The sequence below is a fragment of the Ammospiza caudacuta genome, chromosome 16, assembly GCF_027887145.1.
Source record: "Ammospiza caudacuta isolate bAmmCau1 chromosome 16, bAmmCau1.pri, whole genome shotgun sequence".
NCBI classification, from domain to species: Eukaryota; Metazoa; Chordata; class Aves; order Passeriformes; family Passerellidae; genus Ammospiza; species Ammospiza caudacuta.
Window position 1 is genome coordinate 12,185,174 of NC_080608.1, and position 27,647 is coordinate 12,212,820.

A 27,647-nucleotide genomic window follows, 5' to 3' on the forward strand; every position below is an offset into this window, starting at 1 on the left:
TCCGCCAGGGACGTTTCACCTTCCTAAAATAAAGAGTGGGCAAAATATTTTCAACCTCCTTCCAAAAAAATGTGCACACAAAATAAAATACCACTCCTTAATAAGCGCATGTTGTTGGGTCTCAGCTGGTTTTGGGCTGGGGTAGATTTTCCTGGTTATAATCACACAGCTGTTTGCTGACTGAATAGCTGTATTTATTTTTTGACATGTTTACTAACCACCTCAAATACCTTCTCTACCTGTAATTGTGGTGCAGCACATATATTATTTTTTTTCAGATTTCTTCATTCAAGTGGGTTGTGTTATTCCCAGGCCCTGCACTGAGGTTTGTGGAGCACATTCGTGGTTTGAGGGAATGAAGCTTTGGACTCAGGTGACCCTGAACTATGGCAGATCAGTGAGGAGATACTTGGTGGGGGCAGGGGGAAAATGGAGTCAATTTTCAAGCCATTTGGGTGCTCAGAACTCTAAAATCCTCTATTTGCCTTTCTCAAGCAGTCCCTTGTGAAAGCGTTTCCTCCCATCTGTGCCCATCCACCTTCCTCCCTTCCAGGTTTTATTGAAGTTGGTAAAAGCCAAACCCTTTATGCTTTCTAGTGCATGAGCCATGGGAGAACAGGGGGAGGCCTGAAAATGCAGCAGAGCAGGGGCTGGTTGCATTCCTGGCACCCAGATTCTGGGCTGCTTTCCCCGGGCACCCTGTAAAGAATTGTCCCTTGGCACGGGGATCAGAGGGCTCTGGAAAAGCCAGGCTGTAAAAACACCTCCAGCCTGACCCTGCAGGGCTGTGCTCCCTCTCCTGCCCTCCTTGCCTTGTCCCATCCCTGCAGGTCAGCAGGATGTGCTCCCCTCCTTTGTCTCTCTGCTGGCATCTTGATGATTTGCTGCTCTGGTCACCTGCCACCCTCCCGGTGCGTAATGTCCCACCCAGCCTCTGTCCAGACCTCTCCAAACAGTGCTTTTGCAATTCCCTGCACCACACAAGCCTCCATTAATAGCTTGACATTTGTCTCAAGATGTTTGGAGAGTCTTGCTGCCCAGGAGAGACCTTGAGCCCGGGGCAGCAGCTCCTCTAATCACCAGGGTTAGATGGTGTTAGTGTTCAGATTTGGGATTTTTTTCTTTAAATAAACAAAGCAAACTGAGCAATTCCTGGAGGTATAGAACCATTCCAGACCATGTCAAAGTAGATCCAAAGCTGTTCATTCATATCCCTGCAGCAGACAGAGCTCTTTTTGGGCTCCAGGGGCTCCATCTGAAACCAGACTCACTTTCTCAGGCTGCCTCTGCTTGCCCAGCTCCATCCATAGCCTCAACAGGAGACATCCTTCTCTCCTCTCTGCTCTGGGATGCTTCATCTCGCTTTTCCTCTCCAGGCAGGGCCACAAACCAGGCCACCAGCTGGGACTTTGTGCCTCATGTCACCTCGGAGCAGCCAGAGCTGTGCTGGGACACCTCGTGGTCCAGCCACCCCATCATGGTGTGTGCTGAGGCCACACTCACACCAGGCTGCAGTGACCGCTGGAGCAGGGGGAGGTCAGCCCCAGAAAGGGCTGTCCAGGGCTGGGATTCATTTACAGGAGCTGTAAAACTGCCACCTGGACCGTGCCTTTACAGCCTTGGACCGTGCTGGTGTCAAAGACGTTTGGTGCAGCAGCCAGCTGGAGCCAGGCCAGTTTTATATTTAATCCTGCCTAGGAATACAAATACAGGGTCTGTATTTCGAATGAACGACAGGCGCACCACGGACATTATTAAACCTTCCAAAAATAAACCCCTGCCAAAGTGATGGGAGCCAGATTTTTCCTGGAAAGTATCAGCACGGGCTGAGGGGTGCTGGTGGGGCAGCCCCTCCCTCACAGGCCCCTCTCCAGCAGCTGCTCTGCATCAGGAGCAGCTTCTTCCCTCTGCCCCCTTGCTTATTTAAGCCCCACAAACACCAGTGTGGCTCTTCCGAGCAGCTCAAAGTCCACTCGGCACTGTTAGGAAAATTAATCCACAAACACCAGAGGTTTATGTCCAAAAAGGAGGCAGAGGAGTCATTTCTTGCTTTATTCGAATAAAGGGAGAGGCCACGGGGCATTCCCCTGGGATGTCACCAATTTTTGGAGCATGCAGCCTCCTTTTTATCCCAATTTCACAGCTGCATTTCCCTTCTCTCTTTCCCCATTGGCTGAGGTATTTGAGAGGTTCAGACTCCCCGATACACCTGATACCAAAGATTTCCCTCTAATGTATAACTCTCCCTTTTAATATTTAATTTTTAAGGAATTTCGACGTTTTTCTTCCCCATTGTTTCTTTCATCTCTCAATGTCTAATTTCATTTATCAGCAAACCTGAAGTTTATTTGTAAAAGCAAATATCTTTTTTTCCATTCACCAATCAGTGGAATCCTTCCCATTGTTTCTTTCGCCTTCCAGAGCTGGCTTTACCTACCAGCAGACCCACAGCTTATTTGTAAAGACAAATCCGCTATTCCTCTCGGCATCAGCTCCGAGGATTCGCCTTCAGAGCGCTTTGGATGAATCTTAGGGAAAACTGCTCTGAAATATATAGAATTACATATGGTGCTGCTGAGGCAGCCCCGGTGTGCCACCCCCGCTGGAGGGCGGCTCATCCTTCCCTCGCCCCCATCTCCCGCGCAGGGCTGTGAGGGGCCTGGCTCCGGCCATGGGGTGAGACCCCGCTTTCCTTGCTCTCCATCCCCCTCAGGGCGGTGGAGGGGCCGCCGTGGGCTGGCCGCCCTTTCCCTGCTCACCGTGCCCCGCCAGAGCTGCGGGCACTGCGTGAGGGGACCCCGCTCTTCTTTGGCGCCGTCCCCAGCAGAGGGGGTGTGAGAGAACCTCATGGGGCGTGAGAGAACCTCATGGGGCGAACCCCCCGCCCTTCCGTTCCCCCCATCTCCCACCAGGGCGGCATGAAAGAGAGACACCATGGGGTGATCTCCTCCTTTCTCCCCCTTTTCCCCCGGGCCTACCCCCGTGAGGTGCCAGACCGCTCCCCGCCGGGCCCCCCCACATGGCGCCCCCCGGACACTCCCGGCACTACGTTTCCCGTGGGGCCGCGCGGCGGAAGCGGAAGTGGCGTCTCTCCGGCGCGGCACGCGGGCCGCGCCATGGCCGCCGACGGCGGCAGCGGGCGGGAGCTGCTCGCCCTCATCTACCAGCACCTGCTCCGCAGGGGCTACACGCGGGCCGCCCGGGAGCTGCAGGCGCAGAGCGAGCAGGTAACGGGAGCCCGGGCCGCGCGGGAGGCAGCGGAGGCGCGGTCCCGGAACGCGGGCCTCGGCGGGGCCGCACGGCCCGGTCCCGGTTCGCGCCCTCACCGACCACCGGCAGCGCCACGTGGGTGCCGGGCGCGCCGCCGGCCCGTGGCCCCACGGCGGCCCGCAGGTCCGTGCTGGACCCACGTGGTGTCCCGGCACCCAGCGGGCGCTCCCGGTGCCCGCGGGCCGGCCCGCCCCGAACCGGCTGGGGAGAACGCTGGCAGCCCGCCCGGTAGAGGCTCCGGTAGCGGGGGGCTGCTGCTCCCCGAACACGTGCGGCTCCGGGAGAGCTCTCCGGGGAAACACGCGGCCCTGGGTGCCGCGGGGCGGGCAGTGGGAGGGGTTCACCGGGCGGTGTGTGCCGGGAGCGCGGTCCCGTTTTCCGGGGAGGTTTGGATGGGCCCCGCGGTCGCTGCCCTGTCCGGTGGGCACATCCCGAAACTGGGTCACATTTGGGCCGTGCTTGACTGGTGTTCGCTCTGCTTTCACAGAAATTGCTCCCTTCCTTCTCGACCTCTCTCGAGGACATCTTTACCCACTGGGAAAAGTAAGTCACAGGAGGGATTGAGTATCAAATGGATTGCAGACTGTGCTGACATCTAGGCTGCGTGGCATGAGTGATTTCTATTTGTTGGAATTCTATGTTGTCAGAGGATTTCGGGTGATAACTGTGCTCAGTAGAATTCTCTCCTAACCGCTGGTTTCACAGCAATTCATTCAGATGTTCAGGGTTATGCTGGTTTAAAATCTTCTGAACTTGGAGATAAGTTGTTACTTTAGTTTTGAGCAGCTGATGCTGTTTGTGCTGGATGATGCTGGAGTGTTGTGGAGCTCAGAGTCATGCTTTACTGTAAGAAATCTGTTCCAGTTCTGTTTCACTTTCTTTTTAAAGCCACGTGCTTTGCAGGATTATTGACCCGAGAACAGAGGAGTTGAGCAGGTGCTGAAATGCCAGAGCTCTTACATGGACTTAAACCTTGGCATAGATCACAGATGATGTGACTTAGAGGAAATCTCTTGGTTTCAGCCTGTCCTTTCCAGTCCTTACATGTTCCAAACACCCCTTTGAAGGTCTGCAGGAGGGAGCCTTCCCATCTGTGGTGTTTGCACCCACCCTGTGCCTTGTTGGATGTTGAGTGCAGCACTGTGAGGCCTGGGGCAGCCTCAGTGCTGGGTTAGCTGGGAATCTGTGGAGTTGGGAGCTCTGGAGTGAGGATCTCATTAGCATGGCCATGTCAGCAGCCTTGGGAGGTGTTTTTTCCAAGGTGTTTTCTGCTCAGTGTCCTGTGCCTTGCTCTGGTCCTCCATACCTGAGCAGGAGAAAGGCTGGATCTACATGAGGATGTGGCAGCATAGAAATGGGTTTGCAGTTCCTCCCTCTCCCAGTTTGTTGCTCTGCTGGGTGCTGATGGTGACCTTCCCACGTGCTGGTTGTCCTGCCTGCTGCAGCAAACCCTCCCAGACACTTGCCTTTAAACCTGGGGGGCAACAGGGCATTTGCATCAGGTTTGATTCCTCTTTCTTCAGCATCACCCTTCTGTTCTGATCCTGCCCTACAAAGTCATCTGTTATTCCTGGTCTGCCTGGTTGGGAGTCACAATGAGGGGTGTGTTGGCCACTGTCTTTATCCTGGAGTGCTCCTGTGAGTGAGCTGTCTTTATCACATCCTGTTGCTCCTAGGCTTTTAGCCCAAAAATGTCCTTCCTTAGTCTGCCCTGTGGTTCTTGCCCTTCTCACCAAGGCCACCCCTGGTGCTGTTCTCCAGAAACTCTTCCAGACTGAGCCTGAAGCTGAGATTTGCAGTTCCACAGTTCCCTCCAGAGCTGCATTTACACTTGGAGGATGCAGAGAGGGGGTGGAAGGGTGCCTGGGAGCTGGGGAAAGCTGGTCCAGCTCAGCCCTAGGAGCAGCCTGAGCCCTGCAGGCCTTAGATGATCCAGAATGCCACAGGGGCAGTGCTGGCAGTCACCATTTCTTCCCCTCACAGGGTGTCCCTGAGCTCCTGGTCACTCACAGCAAATTCTCACATCACTCTGTGCTGTGCTGTCAGCTGCCACTGGATCAGGATGGTGCTGCAGGATCAGAGCTGCCTGTGTGGGCTGCCCTGTTGCTTTATTAAAAGGATTATTGGAGTAGTTACAGGACTTTCCAAGAGCAAACGTGCCTTTGGCTTAGCCTGCTTGCACAAAAGTTGCTGTTACAGCTGTGCTGCCAGAACACTCTGACACTAAGCACAGCCTTTACTCATCAAATTGCTAAACTAATCTTGTTTTTAAAACAGATGAACAAATAAAATGGGCTAAACTGGCCCAGAAGTGAGGATATTTGCTTCTGATAACTGTGTGTCCTAGGGCTGAGGAGCATTGCATGTGTGAGTCACACCAGCTTGTTCCCACTGTTACCCTTGTAATGAAGCAAATGTGTTGTCTTTAATTCTCAAATGAAAACATGGGTAACTTGAGCCACATCATCTCTCCTGGTACAGGTGGGATTTAGAGCCTGGAGGAATCTTTCTCCAACTTCATGTTTTAACTCAATTGAGCAGCTTAAGTGTTTAATACTTATGTGTTCTTTTCCTCCTCTTTTTCTAACACATCTTTTGTAGCTCCAGCCACTTCCTTTCTTAAACTTCTCTGCAACCTGGCTTTCCTTTTGACTTGGGCGCCCAAGTTCAAATGGCTTTTGTACCTTTTAGATTGGCTTCTCCTGGCCCTCTGGAATACCAGAACCTGGTATTTTGGGGATATCTGCCCTACCCCGAGGCTACACTTACTCTGAGGCTGTGACTGTAGCCCCTGGAGAAGGAATTTGTTCTGTAGGATGCCTTCTATCCAGCACCAGCCCGACTCTGTATGTTTTTATTACTCTGCTAAAGTAAGAAGGAGTCTGCCTGGGGCACAGAAAAATCATCTAGGTTCAGTATTTACCTAAGTGTTGCAGGAATATGTTGCTCTTGGAAGTTTACTGAGGACTGGAGATGTCCCTTGGAGGTTAGAGAAGTATTTCCCACCCCCTTAGGAATTCCTCTGTAGAGAGATTACACTGCCTATTCTTAGGCTGGAGCCTGATCTGAGAGTAAATGAATAATTATATTCTGATTTGTTCAAGATATTTTTCCCCATTTTGACACCTATTGTCTTCTCTCAGAACTCCACCAAATTCCAAGAGAAGAAATGTGAGTGATGAGGAGGCAGCGATCCCAGAAAAGATCAGAGTTCCTGATCCCGTGAGCAGCTCTGAGAGCTCAGAGAAAGAAGAGGATGAGAAAGAGAAGGCAAAAGCTGCAAATGGTAGGAGCCTTTCATCTCCCTGGAGCTGACAGGGTAGGATGGAGACTTGTGTAGGAGCAGCCCAGCTTGCTTGGCTGGAGAAAATGCTTGTTAAGTGATGGCTATTTGTTTGTGCTCACAGAAAAATAGGACAACTAATTTAGCACCCCCTTCTCATGTGGAGTTTCTGAGGAGCACAGATGTCTGCTGAAGCTAGAAAAAACCTGTTATGATTCACTGGGGAGGGATGGGTGTTGTGCTGGGTGATGAAGCTTTGGGAACCTCTTTCTGCCCACTGTGGAGCACCTTCTAGTTGGTGCCAGGTGTGTGCTGGGCCAGCAAAGGCAGGCCTGTTTCACAGGTCAGGGAAGGTCTTGATAGTTGGTCTGGAAGGCCAGTGCCCTCTGTCTGAGGTGGGGATGGATCTTGGGTACAGCTGATGTGGGAGGTGTTGGCTTGCAGAGTCTAACAAAAACTTGTGTCTGATACATTTTCACAGATCAGTCTGGTCTGCTGTAGACCAGCCTTTAGAAAAGTGCAAATCTTGACAGATTCCCTGTCTTGGTGGCTGGGAGAGGGATGGGGTGGAGGAGCAAAGTCCTTGCCTGTCATGGGGACAGCAGTGGTGATGGTGTGGGGTCAGGTGTGCAGATGGGACCCTGCCCTGCTGCTGGGGCCCTCCTGCAAACCAGAGACCATGTTAGTGTGAGACACACTCTGACACAGCTGCTCTGTGGCTCTCTCCTGTGTAGCAGCCAGCCTTCGTCTGGCCACAAACTCGGTAGTGAATATAGAAAGCAGTGAGGAAGATGAGTCCTCGTCGGAAGAGGAGGATCTGGCTGGGAAAGGTGCGGTGACGGTAAGGCAACGCTCCTGGCTGTGAAGGCTGGTGGTACTCTGGGGCCAGGACTGTCCCAGACTCCTCAGCATGTGTAGAATTGTCTCCTGGGGTGAAAATCCTGTTTAAATGACCCTCCTATGCTGCCATAAGCCTTTTCTTAGATATCTGCCCCCCAAACATTGCCCTGAAGAGCTCTATGGCTTACCTTGCTTGCCACATGGCTGTTGCAGGTATATTGTCTCCAGTTTTGCTCCTCATCTGTGTGTAGCCTTCTAAGTGCCTTTGTTTCCCATAGGTGACAGCAGCTGTGGTGGGTGGCAAAGCTGCCAACTCCCTGCATTCTCCTGCCAAGGCTGCTGCCCCAGCAGGCAGAGCAGAGGGGCTCTCTGCTGCTGACAGAACTGTGCTCTCCAGCAAGCAGCAGCCCAGTGCCCCAGCTGCAGCTCCATCCCCAGCCAAGGCCCAGAAACTGCCTGGTCCTGGGAAGCCTGGACATGCCACAGCAGCTGTGGCCAAAGTAGGACAAAGCAAAGCACCAGTACCAACCAAAGCACCAGAAAGTTCCAGCAGCAGCAGCGGCTCCTCGTCCGAGAGCGAGGAGGAAGAGGAGACGCCAACTGCGAAGGCTCCATCCCCCAAAGCAGGTAAGGAGCCTGCAGGGTGGTGTAGATGTGTGTGAGCTCCAGCTCTGCTGCAGATTGGATCAGAGACGTGCCTTCAGCTTGTTCCTTTCAGCTCCCTTGCTGGAAAGCTCAGAGTGATGCTTGTTCCTTGGAGAGGCTGCTAGAACATTGCAGAGCAGCCAGCTCTGGAGCTCCGTGGGATGGATGCTGCATGCCTGCTCCCATTTCAAGCAGCAGATCCTGTGCTAAGATGTCTGGCAGCACCCAGCACGTACCCAGGGGTTGGGGCTAACAGTGTAGCATGTCCAGAGGAGGTGCAGTACTAATGCTGCTGATACTTTCAGCTTTATGGAAAGGCTCTCCAGTGGTTTCTCTTTACTCCCAATTGCAAAGTGATTCGTTTTGGGGTTTGAAGTCTTCAGGGAAATCTTTAAATGCTTTGAAGTGTGTCTGTGTGTGTTGGAGGAGGAGGGTGAGAAATAGATCATTGAAGTTCTGGAAATGATCCTCCTCTTGGCTCTTATCCAGAGGAGGCCCAGCCAGGCTGGGTGCCTGTGCAGGGAGCTGTGTGTGGCTGGGCAGCACTCCATAGGGTCAAGGGGTGGCCAGGCAGCATTTCCCATCTCTACCTGCACTCAAGGAGAGGTGTTTGTGGGCCAGCATTTGTCTGGAGAAGCTGTTCCCAACAAGCTGTTGATGTTTTCAGCAAGGCTAGGTCCCCTTCCCTGCAAATCCCCTTAGCCCTCTCCGTGGCTTGTTTTGCTTCCCTGACTTCAAAAGCCACATTAGCATCACACTCTGGGGGCCCAGAGCAGGCAGCAGCTGTGACATCTCCTCGTTGTGTTTCAGAGCCGGCAGCTGGGGCTGAGAGCAGCAGTGAGGAATCAAGCAAGGACACATCCTCTGAGGAGGAGCTGGTCATTCCAGCCATCCAGGTAACCTCTCCAGCATGGATTCTTTGTCCCTAGGAAATCACTTCCCTTCTTTTGAAGAAGAGGGAAATGCTGCAGGGCTATTCTGACAGCACCCCTTACCTTGGGTGTTCGAGATCCCCAAAACCAGAGCACATGCCATGTGGCTGAGAGCCCCACTAAACCCTGCCGACATCAACCATTCTGTTCCAGTTTTTTCTAGTGCCTGAGGCTGAGGGAGATCCTTGGATCTGTAGGAGGTGATTAGTATGCAATTTGATGGATGTAGTCAGGCAGTCCATGGAAAAAGTGACTTGCTTCAGATAAGCCACGGCTCATGGGTCTGAAAAAGCCTGTCCTGGTCAAAATTAGCTAGGTAGCTGGCTTTAAAACAGATTCCATGCAGTTAGAGCTTTCAACTATTTTCTTCCAAAGTGTTACCTGTTTCTCCTGTTCCCTTTTGTTCCCCCTGTTCCCAGGCCAAGCCAGCTGTGAAAACAGTGCGGTCTAATGCAGCACCTGTGAAAAGTGCACCTGCTGCTGCTTCAGTGTCCCTGAAGAAGAATGCAGTGAAGCAAACAGCCCAGGCAGCAAGCCATGCCAAACCAGCATCAACAGCAGCTCCCAGGGCTGCACAGCCCAGTGACACAACAGAGAGCAGCAGCTCCTCAGACAGTGAAGATGAAAAACGTCCATTGGTAACCCAAGTGCCTGTCTCTGAGATCCTCCCTCTCCTTGCATGCCTCTCAGGGCTAGGAACTGCAGTGAGAAGAAAATTTTGTAAATGCATGTAGTGTGTAGCAAAGTCATGTTGGGGGTGGGAGGAAGGAGGCGTGAGGTGTTAAAAGGCACCTCCGTGTCTTTGCTCTGAGCTTTAATCAACCCATTGTGCCTTTCTTAGAAAAATCCATCAGTACTTTAAAAAAAAAAAAAATACCCAGTGATTCTTTTCCCACCTGAAGGGGCAAATTAGCATGGTGGAATTCGCTTCTCAGGTATAAATTGCAATAAATAGTGTCTAATTTGTCAAACTGTAGTGCAGCTCAGCTTCCCTACTGTGGAGAGTGCAAAGTGCTGCCTTGTACCTCACTGGGGGGGACTGGTAGTAGCAGCAGACTGATGAAGAAAGCCAGATGAAAGAATTCCTTGTGTCCTGCCAGTCACTAATCTCCCTTCAGGGTTTGCCTTTCCTGGGGGGCTCTGAAATTTCTTCCCTTGATTATAGTCTGAGCAAATGAACTATGCTGCTGTGGGATTTGCCTTATTTCACTCTGTTCATGTCTTGTCCAGACAAAGCCACCTCCAAAATCCTCCCATGCCATCCTATCCCCAGTGAAACCTACAGCAGCAGCATCACTCTCTGTCAAAGCAACTCCAGCAAAAACACTTCCAGCATCCCCAGGGAAGGCAGCACCAAAACCAACAGTGCCCAAGCAGGTTAAAGCGTCACCGGGAAAGACTGCTACTCCCACAAAGCCTGCTGAAAGTATAAAGCCAGTGGAGAGCTCTGCCTCGTCATCCAGTGAAGAGGAGGATCTCCCTGTGCCCATCAGCCAGAAGGTAGGTGCTGCATTCAGCCCAGTGCCAAGGCATGGAGTATGCAAGACAAGGGTTTATCCCTTAAATGCTGCCACTGATCTTGTGTACCTTGTTTCTGCAAGGACAGCCTCACTCTTCTCACACAGTTGTACCAGAGGCAAATGGTTTGATACCAGCTATTCACTCCTGCCCCTCTGGAGTGGCCTTGTGTGCAGGGTCACAGGTATCTTGGTCTTGGCTCTCTTGTGGGGTTTGGTCAGAGTTCTCAAACCAAAGGAGAAGGACTGGGAGCTCACAATGGACTCAGGTGACTAAACTCAAAGGAGTGCAAATCTTCCTGAGAGTACAGGAGTACAATGCTTCCTGAGAGCATCCCTAGGCATGTTGTACTGAGACCTGCCTCAAGTCTGGGCTGCAGGGGCCTTCAGAAAGTGCCCTGAAAGCAGTCTTGTGGAGATGCAGCCTTACTGTCTGCAAGGGAAGCTAGGGGTAGAGCCTCACGTGTCCTTGCAGGGAGGCTCTTTGTCAACACATCCTTTGACTATTGACAGGCAAGAGCCAGCAAGGCTCTGCATTTTTGTCTTCATAGCCTTGGTCTGCTAAGGTGGGTGGAGGGGGATGTTTCTCTCACAGTTGGCTCTGTGCTGCTCTCTTCCTGCATGATTGATTTTATGTGAAGATTCAGCTCTAGGTGACAGGAGTAGCTATTTGATAGCTGTGCCATGAGGTCCCTGTGTAAAACCATCGAGATTTGTCCATTTTCGCAGGGTTTATGTGCTGGGGTAGGTTTGTGTCCTCTGGTGTTGATTCTGTGAAGCTTTCAACAGCAAGTTTTACCTGCTGATTTAACCACTTCAGCATCTTCCCTCTTGCAAACTGACATGTACCCCTCCACAGCCAGAGTCAGCAAGGAAGAGCTTGTCATCAAGGGAGCTCTATTTTTGCTATGCAGGCTGTTCCTTCCCTTGTTGGTAGCCTACAGGCAGGGACCACGAGTGAAGACTGAAGATAAAGCATTGGGCTTAGCTGTGTCCACAGTCCTGTCCTCCCAGTCAAACTCTTCTTAGCTCATTCCTCACCATCTGCTACTTGGGCATATGCTAACCACTGACTTACTGTATCCTGCAACTTCCTCTGGCTTCTGTGCAAGATCCAAACAGATACAGAGCGTTGGAAGCTGCTTCATCTTTCCCTGTGGGGGTGGATTAGCACAATTAAAATGATCATGCCTAAATTGAACTGCTTAATTGGTATGTTTACCCCTGAAGACTCAGGAATATTTAGTGAAAGAAGTTGACAAGGTGTTTGCATATTTTGGGGGGACAGGATAGTGATGGGGGACAGTCTGATCTTAAAGATGCTGTGAGCTGCTTTTCTTTTGGAACTGCTAAATTTTGCTCTGCTGCTTCTTTCCTGAGTGTTTTGAGCCAAAGGTGGCACTTGAGCCCTCTATAGACAGGCTTTGGCTTGTGTTTACAAGGAGTGGGCGTGAGGTACACGTGCATCCATGTGTTGGGAACCCGTGTCTTCCTTGAGCATCCCAGGAAAACCCGCGTGGGTTGTGCTGACAGAAGTTGTGCCAGTAACTTTTAATCTTGCACTGCAGGCTGCGTGGGGAGAGGCCAAATCTCCCAAGAGACAGAGGGTCTCTTTTCCTCCTTGAACACTGTTCCCCCTCCTGTGCAGGTGGCAGTTGCCCCTGGGCTGGGCTGTGGCACAGCTGAGGTGCTGGTCCCAGTGCTGGTACAGGCAGTGCTCACACAGGCAGTGCTGGAGTGTGATTTTACAACGTGCTGGGCACACGTGGCTCAGTGTTGTTCCTCCTCTTGTCATGCAGCGCTGCAGGATGCAAATGGACCCAGCGAGTGGCAGATGGGTTGTGAGGGAGCTGAGTCATCACACTCACTGAGCCACAGGCAGCTCCTGCTTTGGGGGCTGGAGAGGGAGCAGGAAAAATGATTTCCTCTTGAGTTATTTTCCTCCTCTCTGAGTAACTTCAGTACCTGTGACTCTCAAGCTGTCAGGAGCTCTCTGCCTGGTTTACCTGCTCCCTGGATGTAACTTGGCTGTGCTGTTGGCCAGATCCCACCTGAGACTGTCTGATCCATCCATCTGATGTGGATGGATGCACCTTGGCTGCCTCCCAGGAAGTTCTGAGGCTGTGTAAACCTTATGGTGGTTTCTGTTGTGTTCTTTCTGTGTGTTATGATGCCCCTGCGTGGCAGCTCTTTCCCACTCCATTACTAAGTTAGGAAATGGAGCAGCCCTGTGCTGTGCATCCACATAGAGGAAGAAGCCAGACCATTGGTATGAAGTACTTAAAACTCAGTGGGCTCAAATCTTGGTAAGCTCTTCCCTTGCACAGCAGTGTTCAGAACAGCAGAGAGGAGTTAGCACGTTCAGAGCAGTGTGTGTGAATTCTTCTGACTGCTTCAAGTACTTGTGTCTCTTCAGCAATGCAAAGCTGGCCTCTCTCCTGGAGATTGTGACTCACTGGTATCAAAACAAAACAGAGAAGTGAGGTTTGTGGTCCCCCCTTCCCCAAGCACTTGTGGAGGTTTCTGTTTCTCTAAGCAGTCAAAATGTGCTTGGCTCGTTTAGAGAGCTGTTCTGTAATGGGATAAACATGCAGATGCTGTTGTCTGTTTCGTGTTTGGCTTGGAGATGATAAACAGTGCCCCAATGGCAGCCCATGGCAGGGCTGTGCCAGGAAGCACTGCAGGATTGATCTTCCCAAAGGGCCGGTGCTCTCTGCTCTGGGGGTATCACTGCATTAGCAGCATAGCAGGGATGGTGCAGCTGGGCAGGAATCTCTCATGGGGCACCAAAGCAGGCTGGCAGCACATGCAGGGTGCACAGGGCCTCCCTGCCCTGGCAAGCACAATGTTCTCCTTGGCAGAGCAGCCCGGAGATGAGCCACGAGTGGAGTGAATGAGCGGCTGCAGAGCACTGCCAGCCTGGGGAGTATCTGCAGGGGAGCAAATTCCCACATCATTCCACAAGCACTTCCTCTCCTCTGCCACCACTGACCTTCAGTGTGCACGAGGGGGATCTGCAGCCCTTGGACAGGAGCCAGGAAGAGAGAGAGTCTCACCTGGCAGTTGTGTATGTGGGGCACAGGTGACTGTGGCTTCCTGGTGCTGACACAACAGGAAAAGTGGCTTGTGGTCTGTCCTGAAACATCTGAGTGTTGACAGGTGCTGCACAAAGACACAGCCCAAGTGAGTGTCAGAGGTGTTTTGTTGTCTGGAGATTTCTAAATTCTTAGACCTGTTGACAAATCAGCTTCCAAGTTGAGTCACAGTCTGTCTCTGCCTGCCCTGTGTTCCCAACCCTTGTCTCAGCCCTGTGTCTCTCCAGCAGCTCTGGGCTGTAGCTGCTCCAGTGCTGTCTCTGAATCTTGCAAGTGTGATGGCCCAAGGCTTCCCAACTCCTGCTGATTCCCTGAACTGTGGCTAGGTTGTGCTGAAATGGCTTCCTTGGAGTGGGAGTCTTGGGGCTGCAGTGCTTCTCCTGTTCTCAGCCAGTGTCTCTGTCTCAAGAAAGAATTGCTTTTAGAAGCTTACAAGCACTATTAGCCTGTGTGCTCATGTAAAATGTGCTTGGGCTTTCTGTCAGAAGGAAATTGCTAAATTCAGAGGGATCTATCTACAGCAGCTCAGCCCAGGCAGTGGCTGAAGCCCTTTCACTCATAACACACCAAGGAGGGTGAGAATGTTAATAACAGCTCTGTTAGGGTAAAACAAAACCCAGCCTGAGCTGAAACTGCATTTAAACTCCTAAACAACACCTGTACTAATACTGCATTTCTGGGCCTGTGTTTCTTTTTTGTTAAGAGGTTATCAGACCAGCCCAAGCCTATTCCCAACCTGAGCCAGGCTGCTAAAGCTGGGCAGCCTGAAAAAGCAGTGGTGAGCACCTTGAAAAGCCAGGTTTCAGAAAGTGGGAGCAGTGACTCGTCTGACAGTGAAGAGGAGCCTGCAGCAGCACAAGGACAGCCTCCAGCAGCTGGTAAGTTGTCTGGTAGTAGCCAGGATCCCTCACCTGCATCCTTATGGGTTTCTTACTCTCCCCTGCACGTGGAGCAGCTCCTGCTGTGGACAGCCCCAGAGAGCAGGGGCAATCCTTTCTCACAGTGACAATCTCTTACACTCTTCCTGCAGTGAAAACCAATTCTGTGCCCCAACCAACCAACGTGAAAAAGGCACCAAGTTCAGCACCAGCCACAGCCCCACCAGCTGTGGACAGCAGTGGGGATTCCAGTGAGGAGTCAGATTCAGAGAATGAAATAGTCCCTCCTTCCCAGGTGAGGAGCTGCTGACCCCCTGGCTGTGTGGGCTGTAGTGCTGCACTCTCAGGGGTTGGGAGGTGGTGGTTGTGCACGTGGTGAGCAGTGCAGAGCAGCCTCCCCTTGGCTGGATTGGGTTTCCTTGGCTGTGTCCGTGGGTCTTGCTGACCACAGCAATCCTGCAGTGTGTGAGAGCAGTGGAGAGTGTGAGTGCTCTGACAGGAACGTGAGCAGACACACAAGCCCAGGCTTTCCCTGGGACTCTGTCCCCTCTGCTCTACCCCAGGAATTTAGGCTGGAAAAGCAGCCAAATCCCTACAGGAAGAGTTTTTCCATGACCTGTGTAGCTCCAAGGCAACCTATTGCCTGGTTCCTCACAGACCTCTGAAGTTCTTTTGCTTTTCTTTTCCACAAGCCTTGGGAAGATGGCAGGATCTGCCCGGAGGGTAGCACAGCAGTCCTGCTGCCTTTCAGCTGGAGAGAAGGGAAGGTGACCCCATATCTGTGCTGAGAGCTCCCCTGAGTGCCATGGAGCTGATCCCAGCTGTCCCACTGGAGTCTCTTTGTGTCCCCATGCCAGTCCTGCAGAGCTGTGGCTGAGCTCCCTGGGGCCAGAGCTGCCTTGGTGTGAAGCTGTCCTGGGGCTGTCTGCACTTGTGCTGCAGTTTGAGCCCAGGAAACCACATTAAAAACCCACTGACTGAGGAACATGGCTGCTGTTCCACATGGGGGTGGCCTGGCTGGTGTTCTGAGCCCAGGCCTTGGTGGCCAAGCACACCTCATACCCCACACATGCCTTTGCTGGGAGGGGGACATTATGAGCACTCAGGAAACCCTTCCCCATGTTGGCCTGAGGCTGTGGACAGTGCAAAGGCACTCTCCCTCCAGCTGATGGGCAGGCAGCCATCCTGAGCAGTCCCTGAGTACAGCATGTTTATATTACTGGGGTTTTATACAATCCTGCAGTTGCTGTAACTTGAGCTCTGTGTGAGAGGGCCGAGAGCTGGCGTTGGGCTGCACAGCCAGCAGGGCCTGCTCCTTCCCAAGGCAGATGATGTGTGGGGGAAATGTCAGCCCACAAAGGCCCAGCTTGTCACAGACCTGCAGGGAGAGAGCTGCTCACCCAGCCTCGTCAGTAACACAAACCAGCAGGCTGAGTGCTCCCCCGTGGCTCCTTCTCCCTCTTCTGCTGCCATTTGTGTCATGGTCCTGTCCTCAGTGCCTGTTTCCATGCCCCTGGCCTTTCTATTTTTAACCCCTCTTATGGTCAGTTTGATGGGAGGTTTTAAATGTGAGGCAACAAAATTGCTCTTGTTAATGTGACCCCTAATCTGTCTTTTGGCTTGTGGACCTGGAGGCAGATTTTCCCTGTGGCTGGTGTCTTTGTTTATCTCCGTTGCCAATTAACTCTTGCTGTGTGATTTTTAGAGTGTAAAAGACATCAGGGAGTCCAGATGCCCCCTCTGCAAAGGTTTACAGCTGCAGACTTGCTGGTGCTGCAGTGGGTAGGGATTCACAGCCTGCAAGCACAGCACGTTTCCCCTGCCTGCCTTCAGGGTAGGTGCCTTTGGGGCTCTGAGCTACTGCTGTTGGCACTTTTGGGGTGCTGGCCCTCATTTCTGCTCCTGGCTGTGCCAGAGGCTCATGGGAGGCAGATCTGGTTTGTAAAGGAGAGAATTAAAAAACAAAAGGTCTTGGTGCTGTGCTGAAAATGATGGAAAGGCTTTGGAGTTGGTGCTGGATTGGTGTAAGCCTCTGTAACATTTCCCTCCAAGTTTGCTCTGTCCTGATTTTCTTTCTCATCTCTTTCAGAGTCTGTCCCAGCAGAATGTCAAAGTAACTGCAGTTTCAAGCATGGTGGCTGCAAAGGCAAATGCCAGCCTGCCTTCAGGGAAGAGGACAAAAGCCCCTGCTGTCCCTGCAGTGAGCAGAGTGTCTGAGAGCTCAAACACTGGTGCCTCAGAGCACAGCGTGCTGGCAGGACAGGTAATGATGGAGGAGATCAAGGTGGGGACTTTCCTGGGGAGAAGGAGAAGATGGATCAGCCTGGGGCTGGTGCCACATCCCCAGCTGAGGGAAGTGTTCATGAGGCTGGGAGAGAGGGGCTGCCCTATCCTGACCACAGTGATCCTGCTGTGAGATGAGGCAGAGGAGCAGAGGGCAGCCCTGGTACCTTTGCTGTTCCTGGCTCCCAGCTGGCTCTGGCTGCTTCTTTCCTTTTGTGATAGCAGTTATCTGCTTGGCTTGGGCTGACTGACACAAACTGGAGCAGTACAGCTGAGGAAGGGCCAAGGTGCTCCAAACCCATCTACTCTGGGCTGCTGCTTGTAGTTTATGGATGTGAGCAGTTAGTTATTCCTCCTTCAGATCTATTTCATCTCCCTCTCCACAGGTCCCTGCTGCTTCCAGCCAAAAGCAAACGGTTCCAGTGGGCAAAGCTGCTCCTGCCAGCGCTGCCATCCCAGGAAGTTCCACTGCCAAGGCCAGGCAGCCAGGACAGGACACCCACCCGAGCCAGGCTGTGCCACCCACTCATGCAGAGCACACCTCAGACAGCAGCATTTCCTCTGACAGTGAGGAGGAGGAGGCACCCAAGGACTCTTCCACACCTGGTCAGTTCTCTCCGGAAGATGCTCTCAGTGCTACTGGAATGGGGACAGCCTTTTGTTACCCCATGGCAGGTTGGCAGTGCTTGGAGAGGCATTTCTCCTCTCCAGCCTGGCAGAGCACTCCCCTGGTTTTGGAGGTAGAAGGGCTTTTGGTGGCAGTGCCTGTGCTGGGAAGGTGAGCTCAGCCCAGGCAGCAGTGGTTTAACAGGAGGAACTCTGCTCTTCCAGCAGGCTCCCTGCAGAAACCAGGAGGGACCCAGCCAGCCCACAGCTCCTCCTCAGAGTCCAGTGAGGAGGAGGAGGATGCAGCATCACAGGTATGGTACTGAGCAGTCTGGATTCTCTGGGGTCTTGCAGCTGGCTCCCAAATATGACTGAGAGACTGAATTCCCAGCCATAGCAGATGGGGTGCTGGGTGGGTTTGCCAGCAGAGAAGTGGTGGTTCTCCAGTGCAGTGGTGTGAGCAAGACCTTTTGGCAGAGAGAGAGAGAAGCTTTTGAACCTGGAATGCTTCCCCAGGCAGCCAGGCCTTGGGTCCAGGGTTCATGGTGCCTTCCCTGGGAGAAGAGACAGCAGGATACGGTGCCTTGCAAGGGTTAAACCAGAACTGCTGCACAGTGCCAACAGCAGCAGGGATTTTTTTCCCCCCACTTTAGTTTGTAACTTAAGCCATGTCCATGAAATTGCCTTTGTCAGTAACGTGCAGGGCGTGCAGCACATCTGCAGAGCATTAAGTGTGCGTGGGTGATGGCCAGGAGCCTCCCCCAGCCTGCCTGCCTTGCTGGGCGAGAACAAAGGAGAACCTCTGGCTCAGCTGGTGTCTGTCACTGCTGGCCCCTCTCCTGCTAGCCCTGGGCTCTCAGAGCTGCCTCCATACGTGGCCAAAGGTGGGCCCTTCACTTGAAGTGTGGGGATAATAGCAGCAGAGACAGAGCTGCACGTCTGGTGTGTGGGAGGCTGCCCTGCTGTGACTCCTCAGTGTGTCTGTGCTGTTTCAGTCCCTCCTCACAGGCTACCCAGTCCTCTCCAAGAGCCCAGTAACACCCCATGCACCAAAGACGGTTCTCCCCCAGCCTGGGGGTGAGGTGGGGCCAGGGAAGGCAGCTGTGAGTGCTGCAAACTCCCTCACCAAGGGCTCCCTGAAGGCAGCCCTGGCCAACAGCTCGAGCAGTGACAGCAGTGACTCTGACACAGATGACAACCAGGTGGCTGCAAACCACAAAGCAGGTGGGTCTCCTTTGGCAAGGCTGGGAATTTGCTTGGCCCTGGAGCAAAGCCGTGCTGGCACAGGGGGGTGGCACTGGGGAGGGTGGGCCCTGTTCCCAGTGTGTCTCTGCCATGGAACCCCAGCATGGAGCTCTGCTGCCGTCTGCTGGCTTCCCTGGCCACAGCACAGCCCTGCTTGTGCTGGCTGCCTGCAAGGCTCAGTGCCTTTGCCTCTTCCAGCTTTAACCTCAGTAATGAACAGCAGCAGGTAGGGCTCTCCCTGGAGCCAGTGTACACTGCATTGCTGGCTTCTGTGGAGGGCTCAAACACTGCCTCAAGAACATCTGCTGGTATTCAACCCTCCCCTTGGGCTGTGTGGGCTCCTCTGCATGTCTGGAGAGCAGACGAGAGGAAGCAAGTGAGAAAACCTGTGGAGAAACAGAATGTCCCACCCTTTCCCTGGTTTGTTGGCAAATTGTAAAACTTGGAGCTGAAAGCTGCTTCTGCTCTGGTGTGACCCTGGCACCTTCAGATGAACTCTGGCCTGCTCTAGAAGTTCAGATGGGTCTCTTGGTCCCTTGGGGACATCATGAAATTGTGTAAAGGGCTGTTGAGGAAGGCAGAGCTATCTATATAGGGGCTCAGGAGGGCCCAGGGGCTCTGGGCTTGGCCACTGGTGGTGATTGCAGGAGGCAGTGTGAAGACCCCCACCACCTTGGGATGTCCCCAGTCACTGGGGATGGTGTCCTGGGGAAGGACTGCTCCATCTATGCTCACCCATCTCGTGAAACAGCCAAAGCTGTTGTGGCTGTTGTCACCCACTTCAGGCTGAGGCATCTTTCTCTGACTCTGCTACAGATGCCAGCAAGTTTAGCTGTTTTGGGGGAGAAGAACTGGATGCTCCTCTTCAAATGCATATTTCCATCCTCCTGTGACTAGTCTGTGTAATGAATGCTTCCTGAATTTCTCTGTTTCTGCAGAAAACAACCCCCCTTCAGGGCAGGAAGCTACAGAAGCCTCCAGCAAAGAGAAGGCGGCAGGAAAAACAGAGCCAGGTCATGCCAGCCTCAAAGCTTCCTCACTGAAGAAAACCCTGGCCATGAAAGAGAACAATGTTGGGGCAACAGGGGTGCAAGTGATCCCAGCATCATCACATGCCCTGCCCTCCGTCCCACAGCCACAGCAGCCAAGCTCAGGGAGTGAAACTGAGGTCACCACTGCTGCTCAAGTCCCTGCAGTGCACACAGCAGAGGGCTTGGAAGTGAAGAAGAAGAAGAAAAAAGAAAAAAAGGAGAAAAAAGAGAAAAAAGAAAAGGAGAAAAAGAAACCATCCTCCACAGTAGACAAGGCTGTGAAAACACCCAAGAGCAAAGACAAAGAGAACAAGAAGCAGAAAACGTCTCAGAAGCGGAAGCTGACGGGACAGGATGGGGCTGTGGGGCAGCCCAAGGAGAAGAAATGGAAAGGGCAGGCTGATGAAGAAGCACCCAAAAAGAAAAAGAAGAAGGCAGATGGTGACCTGGAGAAGGCAGGCAGCAAGGAAAAGAAAAAATCAGCTAAAAGTAAGCATCTACACTTGGGGCCTAGTTTGCAGTAGGTTCTTGCAGCTGATGCACTTTCAGCCTCTGGTGCAGTGCCTTGCAGATAGCATCCACTGTCCCATTGGCTTCCTGCTTGGCTGCTTCCCTCGTGGAATCAGTCACGTGGCTTGAAAAAGGTCTCTTAAGATCATCAAGTCCAACCATTAACCCAGGCCCACCCCCAGACCATGTCCCCACATACCATATCTACACATCTTTTAAATGCCTCCAAGATTAGTGACCACATTACTGCCCTGGACAGCCTGTTCCAGTGTTCTAACAGCCCTTTTAGTGAAGAATTTTTTTCCTAATATTCAACTTAAACTTGCCCTGGCTCAACTTGAGGCTATTTCCTCTTATCCTGTCATTTCTGACCCTTCTACAGCTTGTTCTGTAGTGGCCTGCTCTCTGCCCTAATCCAAAGACCATTTTTTTCTTTACAGTGCAGCCTGTATTTGCAATTCAGAGCTGGTTTTGTGCTAGATTTGGTAGAAAGAAAACAAAAAAAAAAAAAGGAAAGAAAAAGAAAAAATAGGGAGAGAGGATGTGAATTGGCTGGGCCAGGTCTGATGGTATTTCTGTTCTGCTGAAACACAGCCCTTATTTTTGGAGGAGACAGACTTGTCTGTTGGCCCTTGTGTGAGCTGTTTAACAGGGATGAGTGGAGCCTCTTGTGCTGAGCTGAACCTCATGTCCACCCTGTGTCAGCAACTCCCCTGGCTCTCATTTCTGCCATGTGTCCATCTACACCAGCTCTGAAGCAATTCCTTGGAGCAGGTGGGCAGCAGGAGGTGGAAAGAAGGGAATTCTGTGTAATTCCACCCATGTGTGTGCACAGATGGTGGGATCAAGCTGCTCTGGCTCAGGGGTATTGGGGAAACATCCCTGGGTGCAGCTGCCTGTGGGTAGAGCTCTGCCTTCACCCAATTCCTGCTCTGGAAATCTTGCTCAGGTTTGAATGTGATCAAAATCTTATTGGAGATGCTCCTACCAGTCTCTGCTCCCTTTAACAATACCAGAGTCCCTCTCTTAGTTGGCTTTTCTTTCTCACTCCTAGAAAAGAAGACTGGAAAAGAAAAGAAGATCAAAAAAGCATTTTTGGAAGGGGAGCCTGCAGCAGATGGCTCTGCTGAGGTTCACAAGAAGAAGAAGAAGGTATCTGTCACACCCTGGGCTGTGGTGCTCACCCCAGCAGAAGTGAACAGAGCCATGTCCTGGCCTTGCTGGCAGTGCAGGGAAGCCCACAGTTCACTGTGGTCAGTCTGGAGACACCCTGTCCTTTGGTTGGGGCTAGAGTGACTCAAAGGCCTTGTTCCTGTATTGCTGCCCTAGGAGATTCCTCTCCCTGGAATGCTCAAACCCAGGGACCCTTTGGTGGCAAAGGACTTGGCCCTGTCCAAGGAGCAAGTGCTGCTCTCCAGCTGCCTGCTCATCTCATTCTCAGCAGAAGCTGGATTCCTGAGGCCTTGGTAGACTTCTGTATCCCATCCCAAGGGCTTGAAGGGTGACAGAGGGAGACTACAGGATGTTCCTTGTGGTGGCTGCCACCTCTACAGGGACATGTCCATGAAGCCTCTCTGGCTTTGCTGGGTCCTTCATGTCTGTGGTGCAAATGATGCTGATGTATTTTCTCCCCTTTCCATTTTAGAAGAAGAAAGGAGCTGATCCTGAAGAATTGTGAGAAGGTACATGGCCTGTGGGGACGGGCCATTGGCACCCTGAGCGGCGTCACCTTGGCCACATTCAGAACTCCTGGGCCAGATTTGGGAAGACAAAAAGAGCCCTCTGAGAGCTCCCTGAGCCAGCCTGGCCTTGGATCAGAGGGCCAGGGAGTGGAGCAGTGTGAGGAAGGTCGTGCAGCCGTGTGCTGGCTTCTCTGGATGTGTGTGACCTCAACTCTGTAGCTGCTGAGATGTCCAGCCTGGGTGTTGCTGACCTCTGTCACAGCAGAGATGAGTGACCTCTGGCAGTGTCTGTCTGTCCCTGCTGACCCCAGGGAGCTTGGAAAAGTGATGGGATTGGATGGTGATGTTGTAGCCACCTGCAAGTGGACCAGCTGCCTTTGCCCACGCTCTGCTCAGCTGTAAGGCTGCTCTCCTCCTCCCCATCCCTAACTTCTAACTCCTCTCCCCAAAGGTACCGCATTCCTGTGATTAAAGATTTATGGGTGAAGATCAAACAGAAGAGAGGAAAAGGAAGCTCACCTGGAGAATTCCAACTTTTTTTAAAATAGTAATTTATAATTTCTTTTAACTGTGACTTTTAGAACAGTTGTGTAACTTTCTGCCTCCTCCTGCCCTCCTGAGGCTCAGAGATGTGTTTATAGTCCCTCCAAATGGAATGGAAGTGGAGGAGGCAGTTTGACCAGAGCAGAGCATAAACTGCTTTTCCCCTTGTTGACACCCAGCCATCCCTTTCTCTTACCACAGAGCTATATTTTTGAGAAAAACTTTTACCTTTTTTCCCCTCCTCCTGTGACTTGTGGTGTCAGTCCTTTTGCTACTACAAAGAAAGCTCTTGGGTTTCCTTTTCACTCTAACACTGACAGCAGTGATTATCATGTCCCTGGAGTTGCACTGAACAGTTGTGTCCAGCAGCTGTTCTCAGCCAAGGCAGAGTCGGTTTTTGTGTTGTTTTTTTTTTTTTTATGAAATACAAAATAAAAAAAAAACAACAGACAGATTTTTCTTCAGCTGCTTTCTTCAGAGCTGGCTGGCTCTGGAGGATGTTATGGGTGGGAGAGCAGAGCCCAGGTCTGCCTGTCTGGGGCAGGGGGACCCCAGGGCCCCAATGACACCAAACAAGGGATGGGACAAGGAACACAGCCAGTCCTGGGTGGAGACACAGCTATCCAAGTGCCTGCAGAGATTTTTTGTTATCTCTTTTTTGTTAAGTTTCATTTCTTTATAACCTCAGACAGCTGCAAACAGCACACGAAGCCCTGCTGGAGTTGCTTACAAGGCTTTGTTATTCAAAAGTTTATTTGAGATTATTAGCTTGTGAGATCATTTGTAAAGGAACAATCAGATATAGTCAGGAAAATCAGCCCCTCTGCCTATGGTTACCCACTGCTGAGGCTGTAGGCGAATCTCTGTACAAACCTGAGCACTCCACAATAAAAACCCATTTACTCCTGGAATCTAACAGGACTCCAGCTACAGCAATCAGTTAAGAAGCTGGTGGGGGTTATTTGGCTGCTTTTAATATTTGTTCAGTCTAAGGAAGCTTAAGTTCTTCAGCAGGGGTGAGCTGCACTGCTGCCTGGGTGTTGTTGGAGGTTGAGTCAAAGAGAATGGGATTTATAGATCTGAGGTGGTTGAAATAATTTTCCAGCCTGCTCTAACCACCTTCTGAGGGGACTCTGATGGTGGTGGCAGCTGTGCAGCCATGCCAACTGTTAACTGCCTTGGAAAAGCAATGTAAGAGCAGAAAAAGAAAAAATTAATCAGGAGCTGAAGGAGCAGGGATGCTGAAGGCAGCTGCTGGCATCCTCTTCTACGCTTCTGTGGGGGAACAAGAGGAGGTACTCAGTAAAACAGCTCAAGGACTTCCCAAATCCCCTCTGCAGCAGTCCCCAGGACTCTGGGGGCTCTAGGACACTCACCTTTGCTTGGGGTCAGCTTAAGCATGTCCACCCCAGAGAAGATCATCTCTTCTGGGTCTGGGGTGCCAGCAGCACCACTGGGAGCAGCAGTGCCTGCAAAGGGAGGGCAGGATGTGGGTACTGGACCCTGGGGCTGCCCCATCACCCACCCCCATCCCTCTGAGGGCAGCAGGGCACCCAGTGCTGAGTGGGGGGCAAGGGGGGCTCATGGAAAGCCCTGGCTGCACATCTCTGCTCCAGTTACCCACGGGGGGCTGTGGGTTTTGGGGTCCCTTAAAGCCTCGACATACTGGCACTGGATGGGTGAGGGGTGCTCCCTGAAGCCTGGATGCCCACCTCTCCTAGCTCTACTCCCAAGCAGTCCAGGCACTCCTTCCTCTGTATCCCCTCCCTGGCCACCTACCAGGGCAGTCCAGCTTTCCCCGAGTGGCAGTGCCCTCAATCTTGGTGCCATTTTTGTAGCAGCACCAGCAGTAGCCAGCGGAGGGGAGGCACTGCTTGGGCAGGTAGTCGCCGTTCTCATCGCACTGGGGGCGGAAGTGGCCCAGCAGATCACTCCCAAAAGCTGCCTCTGCTTGGCACTTAGTTAGCACTAGGGCAATAGAAACACAGGGGACACTCCATCAGTCCCCAGGGCCTTCCCCTCAGCAGGAGATTCTGTCTACAAACAATTAAAGGTGAACAAGCCCTGCTCAGGGACCTTTCTGAGGTTCTCGGTCTGACCAGGGATGGAGGATTTGGGGTGGGGCTCCAGCCTTTTGTTCACCCTATAGGCAGAGATGTTCTGTGATGTTCCAACAGCCCCAAAACAGGGTTCCCCACAGAACAAATAGGTCCATGTGAGATATCCCATGCCAGCATCTCCCTGCCTGTGCCCAGCTCTGCAGCCCCATCCCCAATACCTTTCTCTGCTGGGATTGTCTTGCGGTCCTCAGCCTGGGGGTTGTTGGCCATCAGGAACAGCAGCCACTTGTGCATCCAGGACTCGAAGGACTGCAATGAGAGGGTCCAGCACATTAATGGGCATGGGGGAAGTTCACCCCAGGGCAGCCATGTCCTGAGCTCTGGCTTGACAGGGAAGGTGGCGAACACCATTCCCTCCTCTGGGTGGGAGCAGCCCAAGCCTGGCTAAAGCCAGACTTTGTTTATCCTGATAAATGTCCCTTCCCAAAGCACTCCTGGACAGGAGGCAGGTGGGACAGGATGACAGTGACAAGCACTGACCTTCCAGTCCATATGATTCATGGTGCTTCTCAGGTGCTTCAAGTTGTCCATCAGGTTGTCCTTCAGCTCTGGGAACTTCCTGCTGGGGTCTCCTTGCTGTAGAGCAACCACCACAGTGAGGGCAAAGAAAAATGAGGTGGGAGGGTGGGGGTTGGAGTTCTGCAGGATCAGCCAGACATGCTGCAGGAGATCAGAGCTCCCACCAGCTCTGAGCACCTGAGAGACCTCAGACCAGGGCAGGGAGCAGGGGACCTTACCAGCAGCAGGTGCTTCACAATGTCCTCGGTTTTGTTGCTAGCAGGAGCCTTGAACTTAAGAGAAAAGGCAAAGGGGCAGTGTGAGCACGGCAGCAAGGCCTGAGGGCAGCAGGAGTGCCAAGCAGTGGTGGACTTCTCTTACCGAAAGGTCTTCAAAGGATGCGGGATGCAGGACATTCATCACCAGAGGTGTGTTTGCCTTGGCCATCTTCATCTTATTCACTGGCATGGCATCTGCCGAGGAAGGAGAACTGTGAGGGGACCCAACCGGGCCGGGTGATCCAGAAGGGTCCCGGAGGGTTTCATCCCTTCTCCCCCTCCACCTCCCTGCCCATGGGGCTACTGACTGCCAGGCAGCTTCCTCTGCAGAGCCTCCAGCTGCAGGTTCTGGGAGGTCTTGGTCAGCTTGCTGATCTGCCCGCTCTGCTGGTACACGTAGTAGACGGTGACAGCCTGGCCGGCGATGAGCAGCGCCACCAGGATGGAGAGCGTGGAGAAGGCGGCTTTGCGCCCCAGCGCAGCCCTGCGGGACACGCACAGGGAGCTCAGCCGCCCAGCGGCAGCGGCAGGTGACATCCTGCTGTCTCCCCCTCCCGGGGGTTTGCAGCCAGACAAATGCAAATTCCCCCATCGCAGAGAGCAGAAGTGAAACCTCAGCACCCCTCCACACCGGGAAGCGAAACCCACAGTGGGGGCGGGGGAAGGGGGGACACGGGAGGGGGACCGAAGGGCGCTGCCAGGGGATTTTGGGGAACGGCATCACTCTGGGCACCGCCTTCTGCGGGATGATGAAGCCGCTTGGAAGGAATCTCGCTGGTCCATGGGGCAGGGGACACGACTCATGGGATGCTGTTCAAAATGTTGTGCCCGATCCTGCCCCGCTGGCTGAATGTGGCGCTGTCGAGGCGCAGCGGTGCCCGGAGGTCCCCCCCTGTCCCCGCGGCCCGGGGACGGAGCGGACCCTGCCCGGCCCAGGGACAAGTCCCGAGCGGGACGCGCTGCGCGGGCGTCTGCCTGGTGACTGGTGACGTCACAAATCTAGGGCTTCTGATTGGCTGCAAGTTTTGGGTGGGGTGTCCCCCCCTGCGGGGGTTGGGACATGGGGAAGAGTTGGGACATGGGGGGGTCAGCCCCATAAAGCCATTCGGGTCCAGGGTCCGCTCCTGCCCCATGGCCACGCCTTCATCCTGCCCGTCCCACAGCCTCTTCCCACAGAGCTGCTTCCGCCAGAGCTTCAGGCCATGGCTCCACGCCCCACCCTGTGAGCCTGGCCCCCCCACCGCCACGCCCTGTCCCCTTGGCCCAGCGGTGCAGTGACCCCTTTCATCCCGCTGCAACCCCGTGCCGTCCCATTCCACAGCCACCCAAATCCCCCATCCCACAGCCGCCCCATGTTCTCCTCCCACTGCCGCCCCATGCCTCCCATCCCACAGCCACCCAATTCTCCCCATCCCACAGCCCCCCGTGCCCCTGCCTTGCCTCACAGACCCTCCCATGGCCCTCTTAGCTCCACAGTGCCCCATTCCCACAGCCTACACCCCATCCCCTGCCCCACAGTCACTCTGTGTCCCCTTGACCCGACTGTATCCCCTTCCATCCCACAGCCACACAATACCCCCCTGTTCCACGTCCTCGCTGTGCCCACTTTGCCCTCCCCGTGTGCCCCATCCCCGTGTCCCAGCAGTGGCACCTCTGGGTGTCCCCAACGCTGAGCACACCGCTGGCGCGGTCAGAGATGAGGTCCCTCTGCTCCTCAGCCATGGCTCCGTTGGGGTCCCCGAAGAGAATGAGCACCCCGAGAGAGGCTTCTGGAAATACCCTCGGGTCCCCACCCCGCCCTGACACCCGGGGGGGGAAGCCAAAAAAAATGTCCTATTGGCTGCTGGCACTTGCATCACTCGTTGTCAGGCAGAGCTCTGCTGCAGAGGTCTCCAGTTCAGAGATGATGCTGGACACAGCCCTGAGCTCCACGGCCGCTCTGTGGGGCTTCACTGCCCACCCCACGCCACCAGCAGGTCACCGTGCCCCGCTGGTGACACCGGTGCCAGGGGCCCAGAGGCTCTGGTACCCCCAGGGGGGCAGGAGGTGAGAAAAGGGGGGGTGGCAGTGGGGAGGGTGAGAGGAAAGGTGTGAGGAAGGAAGTGAGGTGCAGAGCTGGGACAGGGGGGTGGGACACCATGGGGAGGACCCCCCGCACCAAAAGCTGAGCAGGAGCCTCCGTGGGGGCACAGTGCCAGGGTGCACCCCTCCTTCCTGGCCCCCTCCCCTGCTGCTGGGGAAAAACTGCACTTGGGCTCAAGCCCCTCCTTGAGGGTCACTCTGGACCCTCCCTGTGTGGGGGCTCTTGGACAGCGCTTCTCAGGCTGAGGGGATGGTGACTAAAGGATCAACGGCTTTCAAGCCCTCCTTCCTTCTAGCATTACCCTCTTT

General features: G+C 53.4%; 2 protein-coding genes across 5 annotated transcripts; one reads left to right on the plus strand and one right to left on the minus strand.

Annotated features, from left to right (window-relative positions):
• Positions 1 to 3,116: 3,116 nt before the first annotated feature.
• TCOF1 (treacle ribosome biogenesis factor 1) lies at positions 3,117 to 23,389 on the plus strand. Of its 3 annotated transcripts, XM_058815179.1 has the most exons (18): positions 3,117 to 3,227; positions 3,758 to 3,813; positions 6,414 to 6,556; positions 7,288 to 7,394; positions 7,672 to 8,020; positions 8,849 to 8,934; positions 9,390 to 9,608; positions 10,201 to 10,470; positions 14,286 to 14,460; positions 14,613 to 14,755; positions 16,550 to 16,723; positions 17,130 to 17,349; positions 17,575 to 17,663; positions 18,345 to 18,573; positions 19,533 to 20,114; positions 21,190 to 21,287; positions 21,781 to 21,817; positions 22,269 to 23,389. In XM_058815179.1, exons 1-17 carry the CDS (start codon positions 3,117 to 3,119, stop codon positions 21,811 to 21,813), a joined length of 3,084 nt encoding a protein of 1,027 aa, XP_058671162.1. In that variant the 3' UTR covers positions 21,814 to 21,817; positions 22,269 to 23,389. The 3 variants fall into 3 exon arrangements, with proteins under 3 accessions (XP_058671162.1, XP_058671161.1, XP_058671163.1); XM_058815178.1 differs by having other exon boundaries at positions 21,781 to 23,389; XM_058815180.1 differs by having other exon boundaries at positions 17,578 to 17,663; positions 21,781 to 23,389.
• Positions 23,096 to 27,032, minus strand: CD74 (CD74 molecule). Of its 2 annotated transcripts, XM_058815181.1 has the most exons (9): positions 26,908 to 27,032; positions 25,565 to 25,740; positions 25,360 to 25,451; positions 25,218 to 25,271; positions 24,961 to 25,056; positions 24,639 to 24,729; positions 24,140 to 24,328; positions 23,737 to 23,829; positions 23,096 to 23,635 (listed from the first exon to the last, which is right to left on the minus strand). In XM_058815181.1, exons 1-9 carry the CDS (start codon positions 26,976 to 26,978, stop codon positions 23,628 to 23,630), a joined length of 870 nt encoding a protein of 289 aa, XP_058671164.1. In that variant the 5' UTR covers positions 26,979 to 27,032; the 3' UTR covers positions 23,096 to 23,627. The 2 variants fall into 2 exon arrangements, with proteins under 2 accessions (XP_058671164.1, XP_058671165.1); XM_058815182.1 differs by lacking the exon at positions 24,140 to 24,328.
• Between the last annotated feature and the right edge of the window lie 615 nt (positions 27,033 to 27,647).